We start from the raw sequence: 16,641 nt of genomic DNA, 5'->3' as shown, positions 1-16,641 counted from the left end.
AGATATCATTCACCGGAGAGGCCACGTGCACTGCTGTCGCTACTTAGTGCATTATTGGGCTCCGTAAAATAAGGAAGCATGTTGACAATTCAGCAGTGATTCACTGGGGTACTATGTGAAAGCCTGAAAGGAATTGGGGCATTTCTTTCTCAAATCTGAGATTCCTTGGTTATTTGCAGAAAAAGTTAGAATTGTGAAAGGATGGGGCTGATTATGCAGGAAGCAGAATGTTTCTAGCCATCCAGAGCAAGATACTGTAACTTTGTTATAAGATTAAGTAGTATATACCAAAATATTGGATTGAAGCTGATGAAGCCTTTTTTGCTAAGTGTTGTGAGAATCTAGCTTACAGTTAGTCATTAACATATGAACATTCAAGAATTTCTTAAATCTTTGAAGGGAATTAGGGTAGAGTGGGACAGAAATTCTGATACCTAGACAAAGTTCAAAGTAAATTTATTATCTAAGTACATATATGTCACCATGTACTACCCTGAGATTCATTTCCTTGTGGGCGTTCATAATAAATACAAAATAATGCAATAGAATCAACAATAAACAGCACATAACAAGTTGGACAAACAATCAAGGTGCAAAAGGCAACAAACTGTGCAAATCCAAAAAAAAACAAACAAAATGACAATAATAAATAAGTAATAAATATTGAGAACATGAGATGAAGAGTCCTTGAAAGTGAGTCTATAGGTTCTGGGAACAGTTTACTGTTGGGGTGAGTGAAGTTGGTTCAACGAGCCTGATGGTTGAGGGTTAATAACTATTCCTGATGGTAGCAGTGAGGAGGTTGTTTCCTCCTCCTTTAGTCAATAATCAGCCCTTTGGTTTTGTTGACATTGGGTGAGAGATTGTTGTGGCACCATCCAGCCGGGTTTTCAGTCTTCCTGCTATATACTGATTCGTCACCACCTTTGGTTCATCCAATGACAGTTGTGTAGCAAACTTAAGTATAGCATTGGACCTATGCTTAGTCTCAGTCATAAAAATAAAACGAGTAGATCTGGGGGCAAAGCAAACAGACTTGTGGTGAACCTGCACTGATGGAGATTGTGAAATCTTGTTGGTAATTAGCTGAATTGATGTCTTCTTACTATCCCACAAGTAGAGATATTGCTTTATACATTTTCAAAATTTTCAGTTCCTTTGAATTTTTTTTAAACTCCCATTTCTTTTCTACTTAATCCCATTTTACACAACATTGCTGGAGTCTATTGACTGAAGTATCATTCTGAGGGACTTCTGATGCCAGATGAACTTTCAAAAGTATGGCACCCCAAAGTAGACCATAACCATTGATTTTAGAGAACTTTAATGTAACTTTCTACCTTAGAAACCTCATTTTCTGCATATTCTCATTTAACCTAGTTTTCTGTCTGTCATGTTGACGTCTTTACTCCAGGCAGTAGCATTCCTCTCTCATAATAAAATCTAATTTCCAGCATCTGGAGTTTTTTGGTTTGCATTCTCTTGGGCTGAAGGCTACGGTTACCTTATAAGGTATCTGGAGAATGCACCCTAACAAGTGTATGTAACAAATAATCTCTGGTTTGTACCAGTGGCTTCCAGGAAAGACTGGATGGCAACCAAGGAAGGTCAGTTACGCTGGAGAGACAGCTGACCTCCAGGAAAAACCAGCATGGGCTCACAAGGCTAGCAACCTGGTGGGCAGCACTTGCGAGAGGGCACCAGTCAAGCTATGATTGAAGACGAAGAGCAATACCCTTAGAGTCTTCTGAGAGAGGGGTGGGGGGAGGATGGGAGACTCAACGGGACAGTCATACTGGCAATGGCCAGGACAGGAAACACGACTACGAGGAAGCTAAAGCAAACAACACTGACTGGAGAGGAATTCACGGTAAGGTGTCATTGCTGGAAAGTCTGCAAAAACATCAGAGGGCTCAAGATACACCAGAGCAGGTCTAGATGCGAATCAAAGGTGACCCAAGTGCAGCGCATGCACTTAGTGTCCGGTGAGACAAAGGAGAATTCCAGCCAGAAAGCACCCCACAGAGCTGAAGATCTCTCCGCACTTGAGTCGCCTCAGCACCAAACAACAGACCAAGTGGGTTCCTCTTCGGCTACTCCAATCCATTCGTCAAGGAAAGATAGGATCAAATGGCCTAGATCGTCAGACAATGTCACCTGGATGCAGTTCAATGATGATCTAGATGGCATCCTGGAAATTGCCTTAGCAGATCCAGTACACAGAAAGATTGACTCACTCACAGCCATAGCGTACAATCTAGCTAAGGAATGATTTGGCCCAAAAGAGTGGAGAAGCCAACACGAGTTATCACGGCAACCGAATAGGAGGGAAAAGGAGGTTCGTCGCTTGAGAGACGAATTAAAGGCGCTCAACAAGAGGTTTAAAGCCAGCTCACCGGCCGAAAAAGAAAGTATCAAGGACTTAACCAGTATGCTGCGGGAAAAGCTGTGCAAACTCTGGAGGGCGGAACATCTACGACAGCAAAGAAGGAAGAAAGAGAAAAGTCGAGCGCAGTTTGTGAGAGATCCATTCAGCTTCACCAGGACTCTTCTCGGCCAACAAAAATCTGGTATACGATCCAGCTCGAAGCCAGAGGTAGAGGAGTTCCTGTGGGAGGCACACAGCGACCCACGGAGGGGTCAGGGACTCGGAACCAATCGAGCTGTGCGTAGACCAGAAAATCCATCAATTGAGCTGAATGTGAAGGGGCCTACATGGCAGGAAATCCAGGACATCATCCGGAAAGCTAAAGCATCAGCTGCCTCAGGCCCAAGCGGCGTACCTTATAAGGTGTATAAGAAATGCTCAAAACTTCTTCGGAGGCTGTGGAAGGTCATGGGAAAGATCTGGGCCAAAGGTACTACTCCATCAAGTTGGAAATTGGCAGAAGGATGCTTTATTCCAAAGGAAGAGGGTTCTTCCACAATTGCCCAGTTTAGGACAATTTCTCTCCTGGAAGGTGGAATGTAAGATTTTCTTTCCTGTGCTCGCAAGGCTGACTTCTTACATGACGCAGAACCGCTATATCAACACATCCATCCAGAAAGGCGGTATTCCAGGCTTTTCGGGGTGTCTGGAACACACCTCAATGATTAGCCATTTGATCCGTGAGGCCAAGCAGAAAAAAGGAGACCTAACAGTTGTCTGGTTAGACCTCGCAAAGGCCTACGGGTCTATTCCACATGACCTCATCCTAGAAGGACTTGACCACTACTACATCCCAGTGGCTATTTGAGACATGATCACCAGCTACCTACGAGGATTCAAACTCAGATTTACATCAGCCCATTTCACAACTAGTTGGCAGGACCTCCAGAAGGGGATTCCAACAGGGTGCACCATCTCCCCCACCCTATTTATTATGGGAATGAACCTCCTATTATCAGCAGCAGAAGATGTAACCCGAGGCCCAACGCTGGAGTCGGGTATTGTTCATCCGGTTCTACGAGGGTTCAAGGACGACATCACTATAACAACTGTGTCACATGTCCAAGCAAGATGGGTATTGGAAACCCTGGACAATGTAGCCACTTGGGTGAGGATGTCCCTCAAGGCCAAGAAGTCCAGGTGTATGGTGATCAGAAAGGGCAAAGTTACTAGCAAGTTTAGCCTCCAAGTTCAGGGTAAGGTCATCCCTTCCATCGAAGATAACCCAATAAAATGCTTGGGGAAGTGGTTTAATATGTCACTGACAGATGGGGCCAATTTCACCAATGCTGTGAAGCAGACAGAGGAATGGCTGAAGAGGATCGACACATCTGAACTTCCTGGTAAATTCAAGACCTGGCTGTACCAACATGGCATTCTGCCCAGGTTTCTCTGGCTCTTCACACTTTATGAGTTCCCCATGACTGCCGTAGAGGGCATTGACAGGAAAGCCAAGAAGCACCTGCGGAGATGGTTGGGAGTTCCCCCAAGCTGCTCTTCAGTGGGCCTTTATATTCGATCTGGGCAACTGCAGCTTCCCCTGTCATATGTTGTGGAGGAATTCAAGGTGGCAAAATGCAGAGCCTTATTAAGCTTGAGAGATTCCAGTGACGTCTTGGTAAAGCAAGCAGGCGTTACAGCCAGATCTGGGTGCAAGTGGGCAGCCAACACAGCTGTGGAGCAGGCAGTGTGTTCTCTGAAGCTGCGAGATATCATGGCAATCCCTGCGTTGGGCGGCAAGACCTCGGCTCAGTTCACTTCCAGCAGTGGGGAAACGCAAGCATAAGGAAGAGGCAAGACATGGTACAGGTAGAAGTACAGATCCGTGAGGGAGAGAAGCGGATGTCAAAGGCCGTGGAACAAGGGTTTCAGGGTGCCTGGACAAAATGGGATCTGCCCAAGCGCAAGATCTCATGGGCAGAGTTATGGAGACTGGAGCCCTTCCGTATTCCTTCCTCTTGCGATCCGTATATGACACCCTTCCTTCGCCATTACATCTGTACACATGGGGGATGAGAGAGGACCCGAACTGTAAGCTCTGTGGTCAGAAGGGGGCACTGGCTCATATACTGTCTGGGTGTAAAACAGCTCTAACTCAAGGATAGTATAGGTGGTGCCATGATAAGGTGCTTCTGGCTCTTGCTGACACACTAGAGCGAGAGAGATGCAAGAAGAGGGCAGCTGACACAGATTTGAGGAAGGCCATCACCTTCATCAAAGAGGCAGCCAGGCCTTTCGTAACTAAACAACCAAAGCCCAGTCTGCTGCTAACAGCCAAGTCCTGGGAGATGAGGGTCAATGTGGGAAGGAAGCTGCAGTTCCCGGATGTGGTGCACACAACCCTACGCCCAGACATTGTACTGTGGTCAACTTAAGACAGGAAAATAATTATGGTTGAGCTGGCTGTGCTGCGGGAGGAGGGATGGGTAGAGGCCCATGAGGGAAAGGCCTTGAAGTATCAGCCCTTAGTGCAGGCCTTAATGTCATGCTCTGGGCCTGGACGAAAGGAGCAAAAAACAAGCAGCTCATAAGATGGGGGAGGAGGCAGAACGAACCTCTTGTTGGATTTGGAGTAGGTGAGAGGAGGGAAGCTAGAAGCCAGGAGCAGATGGGCAGTGATTTGGCCACCACTGCTGGCCCACCAACTGGAGAGTGTCGTGGTTAAGGGTTGAAACACTCGGTGAAGTTTGGGAACCACCTGATGACATCTACTCTTGGCTGAAGGCTACGGTTACTTTATAAGGTATCTGGAGAATGCACCCTAACAGGTGTATGTAACAAGACATATGTGTATACCTTCTTCTTGTCTCTTTTCACATGTCCCATCTGTTCTTCATCCTTGTATTGTATATTCATTAATCAAGCGATGAATGTTATTCTCTCTCTCTAGGTTTCAGTGGATACTTCGTTGTTAGAACACTTCAATCCTGAATATTCTCATCCAGCACTTTTGGGTCATGCAGTTGTTCAGAAACCTCCACTCCCTTTAAGTCCACCCCCTCCTCCACCTCCTTCACCACCTGATCCAAGAACATGTAAGTGAATCTGTTTATGTACTTGGGTATATATATATACAGTCTCCAGCTCTTTGTTCTTTTAAACAAGGCGAAATGATTTAATAGTCCAAGTATTTATAGTTTTCTAATTTTGATAATTCAGGCCTTTAGTCATTTTAGAGAAATTATTGTTCTGAAATTATACTGATTTTCTTTTTTGACCCAACCTTCAAAAATTCCTACTGACTATAGTTTGTCGAGTATATGATAGATTTTCTGAAGCTACAATCATTACACTTAATTATGAAGAAAAAAGTGTGGAATCTCCACTTTGTTTATGCCTTGGTGAGTTTCCAAACTAAGTTCAAGTTCAGTTTAATGCCATTCAACTATACACATGTATACCGCCAGACTAAGCAATGTACTTCCGGATCAAGGTGCACAACACAGTACATTAAACTCACACACATAATACATAAAGTAATATTACCATGAGTAAATTAACAAATAATAAGGAGCATTAACAACACAAGTTAAAAAGTAAACAGTATAATGTTACTGGCACTTCATTCATGATGAAACTTGGGTGGAGGCAGGAAGTTCAGTAGTCTTTTGGCCTAAGGGAAGAAGACGTTCCCCAACCTAATAGTTTTTGTCATAATACTCTGGTACTTCCTGCCTGATGGTAGGGGGCTAAAGACATTGTTGGACGGACGCGAGGGATCATTAACAATGCTAACAGCATGCGTACACATCTCTCCTGATAAATATCTCTGCTAGATGGAAGAAAGTCCCCACTAATCCTCTCAGCAGATCATGCAATCCTTTGTAGGGACTTGTGTTCAGATGCCTTACAATTCTTGTACCAGGCAGTGATGTAGCTGGTCAGGACATTCTCAACGGTGCTGCTGTAAAAATTGGTTAGAATATTGGGTGGGGATGGTGGGTGCAGGGATCCTCACTTGCCTCATTTTCCTCAGAAAGCGGACACCCTGCTGTGCTTTCTTGACCAAAGAGATGATATTAAGGGACCAGGTGAGATTGTCCATTATGTGCAGCGAGGAGTGGTCAGCCTGCACCTTCCTAAAGTCCATAATCATGCATTTGGCCTTATCCACGTTGAGACTCAAGTGGTTGTGTTCGCACTATTCTACTTCCTGTCTGTATGCTGTCTCATCATCGTTGTTGATGACACTATTGTGTCATCAAGCAAACTTGAGGATTCAGTTTGAACTGTATCTAGCAGTGTCGTCATGCATCCGCAGGCTAAGCACACAACCCTGGGGAGTGTTGGTGCTCAGCATGAGATGTTTCTGCCAACATGAACTGACTATGGCCTTTCTGTCAAGAAGTCTAGGATACCTTTTTCTTCCTGACCTCAAATATGTAGAAACATTTTTTGAAAAGTTTGGGAAGAATACTTTAGCTAATAATCTTTCCACTGTATGATCTAGATATTTTGATTCTGTTTCTGACATTTAGATCAGTAGCAAATTTAATTTTTAATATTATTTCACATGAAGTAGAGTTCTTGTCCATTATGTTCTTCTCTATCACACTGTTTAATGTCAACATGTATAATGGAAGCTTCCCTTTAACATTTAGTTAATAATGGGAAAAATTATCTAAGTACAATGATTCCACTTCATTGAGCCATCGGTTAATCGGGGTAACTGCTTATTTGAAATATCTCTTAAAGAACAAAAACTAATCAAGAAAATAGCCGGGATTCCTTTCACTTATTTGGGACACTCTGCAGCTTAATTGGGACTGGAGACTGTTGTTGAACAATTTCTAACTAGTGATAGGCACATGGACTTGCGTGGCAGGCACTGCACCATGCTTAGAGCAAACAGTTTTTAAATAGCATCAATTACGTGTATTTGTGTTAAAAATGCATGAATTTTGTCACTGATAGGTGGTGAGAAATAAGCAGTAAGACATTTCAGTAGTGTTTTGCTCACTGGAGTTCCAAGTAGTCAGGCTTGGAGATGCCAGAACCAGCCAGGAGTGAAAATGAAATTATTTCACTATTTCATGTTAGGAACTACGAAGAAATTGAAGGTATTGACAATTATTTTGAATGGTACAATGAAAGTGAAGATTTGCAGGATACAATTGTCAAAAGTTTTATGAAGGCAGTGCATTATCAACACTAGGTATCTATCGCTACACCTTCTCCCTCACCAGCATCCAGGGCCCTAAGCAGTCCTTCCAGGTGAGGTAACACTTCACCTGTGAGTCTGTTGGGGTCATTTACTGTGTTCGGTGCTCTCGGTATGGCCTCCTGTATATCAGTGAGATCCGACGTAGAATTGGAGACTGCTTCGCCGAGCATCTAGGCTCCGTCTATCAGAACATGCAAAATCTCCCAGTGGCCTCCCATTTTAATTTTACTTCCCATTCCCATTCCGATATGTCCATCCATGGCCTCCTCCACTGTCGTGATGAGACCACACTGAGGTTGGAGGAACAGCACCTTATATTCCATTGGGTAGCCTCCAACCTGATGGCATGAACATCGATTTCTCAAACTGCTGATAATGCCCCCCAACCCCAACCCCCCTTCCCCATTTCCCATCCCCTTTTCCCTCTCTCACATTGTCTCCTTGCCTGCCTATCACTTCCCTCTGGTGCTCCTTCCCTGTTTTTCTTTCTTTCATGGCCTTCTGTCTCTTTCACCAATCAACTTCCCAGTTCTTTATTTCATCTGTCCCCCTCCTGGTTTCACCAATCACCTGGTGGTTCTTTCTTCTCTCCCCCCCACCTTTTAAATCTACTTCTCAGCTTTATTTCTGCAGTTCTGTTGAAAGGGATTCACCGCAAAACGTTGGCTGTACTTTTTATCCATAGATGCTGCTTGGCCTGTTGAGTTCCTCCAGCATTTTGAATGTGTTACTAGGTATCTATGTTGATTTTATTCATTTATAGTCAATCAAAAGAACATGGCAGCAATAATTCCTCCGTCAATAACTATAGGGAACTAATACAGTTTTATAGTACTAATTTGATAGTATTGATAGTGTTCTAATGTGTTCTTTATTTCATTTAAATACATAATTTGTTACTCAGTTAAATGGTAGTTTATCTTTTTTTTTATACCTTTTTAACTACTTCCATGAAATTCGGCTAATTGGGGGAGCTGCTTAATTGGACTGAAATGTACTGGTCTGATGTGTCCCAACTAACCTGAATCCATTGTATTGTCAACATTATGAAACAGGAAGAGTATTATTCTTCACTTTTGTAGTTTATTATTGACACATTCAAATGCTTTTAGAAAAGATGTTCATAAGTATTTCCAAAATAAGTATCTGAACAAAGGACTGGATTTGAAATGATGACAAATTTCACCATTTACCTTCTAAGTATCTCCAAAATACGAAACTCATTACTGAACTGAGTTAAAATAAACAAAGCTTTTTGCCCAGTGGTCTATGTCTACTCAAAGTTTCCTTTCTTTACTCTTTGCATTTGGAATTCCCCAACAATTAATCAAAAAGATTGAAAAATTTCTTTTGTTCATGTTAGTTCAACATTTCAACAATTTATATCATCTACCTTGAACATGATGTCATCATATTGAATAGGTTACTGAAATTCACGATCTTGGCATATAAAATGTGTAAGTCTACCATACCCCCTTTGAGCTATAGTTATATAACACAGAAACAGACCTTTCAGCTCACCATGTCTGTGCTATTGATAGCATGTTCATAATAGATGTTAGAAACTGCTTACCCATCTATGTATCTATGTTAGTCCCATTTACCAGAATTGGGCCATAGCTGACTGGCAGTTTGTGTAGCTTCAGAGCTGTGTGTCAGACATGGCAATAAGCAGCACTGGGGCCCCACAGGGTATTACCTCCCTTCCTATTCACCCAGTATGACTTGAAGTTTAGATACAACACTGATTCATGTCATCTGCAGAAATTCTGATGACTCAGCAATAGTTGGGTGCACAAAGGAAGGACGGAGGATGAATACAGGGCCCTGGTGGAGGACTTTGTCAGATGGTGCAAGCTGAATCATCTGCAGCTCAACATTAGAAAGACATAGGAGATGGTGATGGACTTTAGGAAGGCTAAGCCTGCATTGCTCCCTGTTACTATTGATGGTGAGAACGTGGATGTGGTAAGGACCTAGAGGTACCTGGGGGTGCATCTGGATGACAGATTTGAGTGGAGCACCAATACAGAGGCTATGTACAAGAAGGGCCAGAGTTGCCTCGACTTCCTGAGGGGAATGAGGTCCTTTGGAGTATGCAGGCTTCTCCTTCATACAATATGTTCTACCAGTCTGTTGTCGCCAGTACAATCTTCTATACGGTTGTGTGCTGGGGCAATGGCATCAATATGGGTGATGCCAACGGGCTCAATAATCTGATTAGAAAGGCTGGCTCTGTTACAGGAGTCAAACTGGACATAGTGGAGGCTATGGTGGAACAAAGGGCCTTACGGAAAATCCAGGAAATTCTGGACAATGTTTCTCACCCCCTGCATGCTACCTTGGCTGAACTAGAGGAGCACTTTTATTAATAGACTAAGACAACTGTGCTGCTACAAAGACTGCTATATGAGGTTATTTTTACCCTCAGCCATTAGGCTCCATAATGAATCATCCTATAACTAGGGAAGTGATGACCCCCTCCTGTTAGACTGTTTGTGGTAACTTATTTTTTACTCTTTCTACTTCTCTTTAACATTTAGATGAGTTATTAACTTCAAACTTTCTGCATAATCACTCAAAGAGTTGAACTGCACGTGCACGTGATGAGAGCTGTATAACTCATCTCCTTCTAGCTTAGGCCACAAACTTATCAATCACCCCTGCTGTGGACCACTTTCTGGAGGTCCAAGATGTCAACTTCTACAAAGAGGGGATCCGTATGCTCCACGACCGCTGGACTAAGTGTGTAAATGTAGGAGGGGACTATGTTGAAAAATAAATGTGCTAGGTTTTCTAAAATCCTTCTACCTTAGGCCACAAACTTATCAATCACCCCCTGTATAAAGTTGGTACAAAGTCCTCCTCGCTCTTTTGCTTTATCCTCTGGTGGTACTGCAGCATAGCAGTTAGCATAATGCTTTATAGTGCCAGCAACCCAGATGCAATTCCTGCCACTGTCTGAAAGAAGTTTGTATGTTCTCCCCACAACCACGTCGGTTTCCTCCGGGTGCTCTGATTTCCTCCCACAGTCCAAAGGCATATGGGCTAGTAGGTTAATTAGTCACATGGCTATATTTGGGAGGCGTGGACTCATTGGGCTGGAAGGGCCTGTTACTGTACTCTATCTCTGAATAAATAAATAAATAAATTAGGGTGCTACACTAGCATAGTGGCTATGCCACACTATTACAGCTTGGGGCGTTCCTGAACTCAGAGATCAGTTCAGGTGCCATCTGTAAGGACTGTGCACCTTCTTCTTGTGACTGTGTGGGTTTCCTCCAAGCGCTCCAGTTTCCACCCATAGCCCAAAGTTGTATCAGATAGCATATTAACTGGTTATTGGAAATTGTCCTGTGATTAGGCTAATGTTAAGTAGGTGGGTTTCTGGGTGGTGCAGATCTTTAGTCCGGTTGTATCCCTAAATAAAATAAAATAATGAATGTGTGCATGTGACATCCACGTTCCCTGGACATGTTGTTCTTACCCTTCACCCCCGTGAGAACACTTAGGCCGGAATACTTCCTATGTCACTTCTAAAGGACTCCCATTTTCTGAAAGTAGATTTACTTGCAAGTACTACTTCTGGTTAATGCTTGTCAGGTCCGTCCTGCAATTCAAGCGTTTAGGTACTCACTTTCTGAATTATCCTTATCCATTTCCACAGCTACTCTGAAATAAATCGAGTTATGATCACTATATACACAGTGTTCACCCACTGATATTTCATCCACTTGCTCTGATTTATTCCCTAAGATTAAATCTAGCAAAGCCCCATCCCTACTATGATGTCAAAATACTGACATTAATAGATCTCTTAGATGCATTTTAAAAATTACTCCTCATCTAATCCTTGCACACTAAAATGATCCCATTTAATATTGGGAAAGTTTAAATCCCGTACTGTTTTTCAGCTCTGTGATTTGTTTCCATATCTCCTGTTTGATCTCTGGCTGACTCTAGGGATGTGTGTAGTTTATCCCAGAGAGTGATTGTCTTTTACATATTCCTAAACTCTAACCATATGGTATCATTTGAAGAGCCCTCTGAGACATCCACTATCATTACTGCAGTGATGCCTTCCTGTTTTCGATAATTCAAAGCCCCTTCCTTTTTTTTTCATTTTTCTCCCTCTCACCCCCATCATACCTATAGCCTGAATACTAAGTTGCCAGCCCTGGACTTGTTTGAACCAAGGTTCAGAGATTTCTTCAATGTTATATTTCCACATGCTGATTAATTCTCCAAGTTCATCTGCCTTACCATTCAGGCTCCTTGCATTAAAACAGATACAATTTATCTTTCTGATCCTCTCATGTGGCTTATCATGCCCATATCTGCACTGCCCACTGGACTAACCTAGATTTTCTTCTTTATTTGACTGGGCCTCATCATCAACTGTGTACTTATTCTGTGTCCCTTCCAAATGAAATTAAATCCTCCTCAACAACATGAGCAAACCTCCCAGCAAGTGAGAAAGAACCCATACTGGTCTGGTACAAACTAGCCTACTTGAACAAGTTCCAGCTACATCAAAAATGTTTCTGATGATCCAAAAGTCTAAGGACCTCAAATCTATACCATCCCTTTAGCCACACGTTCACCTGGTCGGTCTTTTTAGTCCTTTACCAGAAGTATATTTTTTACTGGCTCTAGAAGGAATGGAAAAATAATATCGATCGTAATCATAGTCAACCTAATCATAATTGACAATCTAGTATTAAGCATTCTCTCTCTTCATATGCCTTGCGCGTTACATCGCTCTCCAGATCGAACGATCCCACGCAGCGTCAATGATATTTCGCACACTTAGATCTGTTAGTTCTTTTACAGTGTCCATATATTTTCTTCTTTGCTGTCCTCTACCGTGTTTCCCAGGCATACGGCCTTGCAATGTAAGCCATTCTATTTCTCCCTTTCTGATGACATGGCCCAGGAATTTAAGTTTCCTCTCATTTAAGCATTATCGGATCAAAATTGCCTAACAACTAGTAAAATATAATGCAAACATCTTTATAAATTACAGTGGAGACAAAGTCATATAAATAGATTTAGGAAAGAAACCCCATAGTTTGTATGTTATTTTTGAGTGTTAGGAAAATACCTCACCAGCTGCCCAAATAAAGCTTTCAAGTGGAATTTGGCATAAATTCAGTGTATAATATGGAGGCGGAAATTGAGTTGAATGCTAAGAGAGGGGTGGAACTAATCATAGGGGTAAAATTGAACTTTGGCAGCATTGCCAAATAGTGAATGTGGCAGTCGGTGAGAAAGAAAATTAGGACTTGAGCAAGTTCAGGATGTCAACTTGATATTACCACTTAGTATTTGTAGCATTTTTAATCCATGGAACTCACCAAAGCATGTCCTAGCTAATTAATAGTCTGAATATTTACATTTTTGTTTATGTATATGTATAACAGACAATCTGTACACAATTTCAAAACCAACAATAAAACAGTGACTAGCTAATATATTTCTGTAGTGTTTCATAATCTTTTCCCTCATATGCAAAGATACAGTAGATAGACCTTTGATTTAATATTTGAGGCTCTTCTGCCATGACAGTACTTGATCAGTTAGCCTGCAGACAGGAGTCCCATTCCTCTTTATGTCAACAGTATTACTAAACCAGATAGTTTGCAACCTTTTTGTTTTATTTAACCAAGCCAAATTTCAAATAATGATACATAGCATCAGTAGCACTACTTCATTCCACTTCCATCACATCACTCCAGCTTTGCTGGGCCTCATTTGCTGCTGAAACCTTTTATTCCACTAAATTTGACTATTTTATTGAACTTTGGCTGGCATTCATTATTCAAATATGTCAGAATTTTCAATCCAAACTCTGCCCTTTATGTTCAAACTTGAGTTAGCTCCCATTCACCATTTTCAGTCTGCTTACTGACTTGCATTGGTATTCATTTAAGTAATGCCTTAATTTTAAGATTCTTACATTTACTTAAGCGGTTCATGGTCACAACCCCTCTTTGTCTTAGAAATCGCAGTCTTATCAACTCTACTATACAGTATGGTACTAGCACTCTAATTTAACAGTTCCACTGTGCCTTCACCTACCAAGAACCAAAGCTCTGAAATAACCTGCCTTATATCCCACTATCCTTTTTACTCTTCTCTCCTCTATTTTTGCCCCATCCTTTCTCTCCTATCTTCCCTCTCTACTCTTATTTTTCACTTTTCTTTCCTCTCTTCCCTTCTCTTCCCACTCATTCTTTAAAGTCCACCTTTAACCAAATTCTTCCTGTTGGTTAAATCAATTGTTGTTTTCCAATGCTCCTGTGAAGTGTCTTGATAAATCTTTCCAGATCAAAGAAAACATTTTAAAAATTGAGTTTTAGATCCACAAACATCAGATTCAGAGATAAGAATACTTCCACTGAGCAATTCTATTCATTGAACAATTGCTTTTCTATTCAGCACAACTTTCCCACAGACTATGCAATTAATAGAAAAATCAAAATAGAATGAACAATCTTGTAATATGTTAGAACAAGACAGTTGCTCAGTTATAGTAGGTCCAAAATCGGTAAACATTTCAAGTTTAATACCTCCTGTTACTGCTTTCTCTCTAACGGCTATAATAGTCATTGGAGGCACAAAAGTGACTGCAGATGCTGTAACATGGAATACCAAAACTGCTGGAAGAACTCAGGTGTTTGAGTGGCATTGAATGAGGAAATCATAATGAAGCCACCTTGCCCATTCCAGCAGAAACCTTTGCATTGATTTTGAGATACTATTGAGGGAAAAGAGTTTTACTTTTTCTTATCACCTCTTCCATCCATAGTGCTGGTTATAGTCTCCTTCCTCTTACATTGCTACGTAATTGAACTGGAATAAAGTATTGATTGGAGTTTTTGGTTGAATCAATTTCCATAAATAAACTATGGTGACCTTCTGATTTATATCATCATTAAGACAAAGTGCAGCCACTATTTTTGTGACTCTTTCATCAAAAATAGCCAATTAAACAATTAGATAAAATGTTTAACTCCTTCCTAAGCATTGTTTAAGATTTTTGTAATATATCAATTTCTTTCTTTATGATTTTCATTTTCTCCTCTTAATCTGTGAAGGTTCTCCAAGACAATATTTGGAACACTACATATTCCCAGTGCTTCTCCCAGGCTTGTTTGAAACCCTTACACAAGCTAAAAAGGAGAAATGTTTTGAGGTCAGTGATGTTTAACAGTCATTTGATATTTACAGCAAATGAATTTTGAAATTAATGCTAACTTTCCAAGCATAATTTTCTTGTCTTAGTTCCCCTGAGAGGCCAGTGGTATTCTTGGAACACTATGCTGCATATATGTGATACAAATCAATCTTTCCCTCATCACATATACTTAATAAATGTTTTGCCTTTGCTTAGCGTCTTTAGTTTAATCTGTCCTGTGTGAAATCAGCAGTCCACTCAATCATTAATTGAAATTCCCACTAAATTGCATATTTTAATTTTATCTTTACTGACACTTCATGTAAATATAAGCACCGTCATTTTGTACCACTACATTGGGTTTCTTAATCATATAGATTAACCTTTTATTTGAAGGTTTACATTCCAAATTGTTGCTTTGCTGTTTAATTTTTTAATTTGATATAGACTCATCAGATACAGGAATAAGACAAATCCTGTTTATTTTATCCGTGCTTAAAACCCAGCAATATTATCTCAGCAGCTTTCTAACTTTTCATCAAAGTTCACTTTCCAGAGCACTGTAGTTAATATTCTTGCTCTACCCTCCTTGGCCTCTCATTGCATGATTGCACTTGTAGCTTGTCTTCCGTCCATTTCTTGCCAAAGGGAAGTATGGGAGAAGTCGAACAGCATTGTTTCAACTTTCCAACGAAGGAAATTATACTGTATAATATTCCACCATTAGTCTAAATAAGAGCTGATGAAATTTATTTAATAAATGAAACAAATGAAGTTACTTACTGTCTTGGCACACAAATTTACTATCATTTGGCGTGCACTCAACTATTGAGTACTCGAGTTGTCGTCGACCAGTTAGCATTTCTAATTAAATGTAGTCTCCACAAGAAATAAAATGATTAATTGTTAATCTTTGCAAATTTAATTTGCAATGAGAGCAATATTTAAAATGACTAACCAATAATCTATCATATCCAAACACATGTGCTTTTTACTTAAAAAAGCTATGGAGTATTTGTGGTGTTTCCTTAGTATCATGTTTCTACACCTTGTGTGCTTACGCAACTGTTTCCCTTTCATTCTAATCTGGGTAAGATATCTAAAAACAACAATGTATATTTAGTGCAGATATTTCCTTTATTTTTTTACTTCATGGGAACATAGAAAACCTACAGCACAATACAGGCCTTTCGGTCCACAATGATGTGCTGAACGTGTACTTACTTTAGAAATTACCTAAGAGTTAGCCATAGCCCTATATTTTTCTAAATTCCATGTATCTATCCAGAAGTCTCTTAAAAGACCTTATTGTATCCGCCTCCACCACCATCAACGGCAGCCCATTCCATGCACTCACTACTCTCTGTGTACAAAGCTTACCCCTGACATCTACTCTGTACCTACTTCCAAGCACCTTAAAACTGTGCCTTTCTTAGGCTAGCCATTTCAGCCCTAGGAAAAAACCTCTGACTATCCACACAATCAATGCCTCTCATCATCTTATACACCTCTAACAGGTCACCTCTCATCCTGTGTCACTCCAAGGAGAAAAGGCTAAGTTCACTCAACTTATTCTCATAAGGCATGCTCTCCAATCCCTTGTAAATCTCCTCTGCACCCTTTCTATAGTTTCCACATCCTTCCTGTAGTCAGTTTTTATTTACAATTCCAGATCTACAGGCACAAAGTTCTCAAGACTGATTCCTCTGCTTGCCACCAATATAATCCAATTTCCTTTTGTCCTCTTTCTGAAAATGCAGGTAACTTTTAGTTTTATTTTTGGAGAAAGTAGGTGATAACCAATAGAAAGCAATTTTATATCTCTCTTGAAATTGTTTGCCACTGAAGTTAACTATGAGCATGAAGTTC

At 40.9% G+C, this 16,641-nt stretch overlaps 1 protein-coding gene across 5 annotated transcripts in view; it reads left to right on the top strand.

Moving 5' to 3' along the window:
• Nucleotides 1-16,641, top strand: part of iqck (IQ motif containing K) — a 94,604-nt gene that overhangs the window by 26,507 nt on the left and 51,456 nt on the right. For all 5 annotated transcript variants that reach the window (XM_072268772.1, XM_072268773.1, XM_072268775.1 and 2 more), the window contains 2 exons: nucleotides 5,319-5,463; nucleotides 14,693-14,790. In XM_072268772.1, coding sequence (XP_072124873.1) covers nucleotides 5,319-5,463; nucleotides 14,693-14,790 — 243 coding nt within the window. The remainder of the gene's footprint in view (nucleotides 1-5,318; nucleotides 5,464-14,692; nucleotides 14,791-16,641) is intronic.

The sequence above is a fragment of the Mobula birostris genome, chromosome 9, assembly GCF_030028105.1.
Source record: "Mobula birostris isolate sMobBir1 chromosome 9, sMobBir1.hap1, whole genome shotgun sequence".
In the NCBI taxonomy this organism is placed as follows: Eukaryota; Metazoa; Chordata; class Chondrichthyes; order Myliobatiformes; family Myliobatidae; genus Mobula; species Mobula birostris.
Note: the sequence above shows the minus strand (reverse complement) of the source record. Positions and strands in the feature narration are given on the sequence as shown.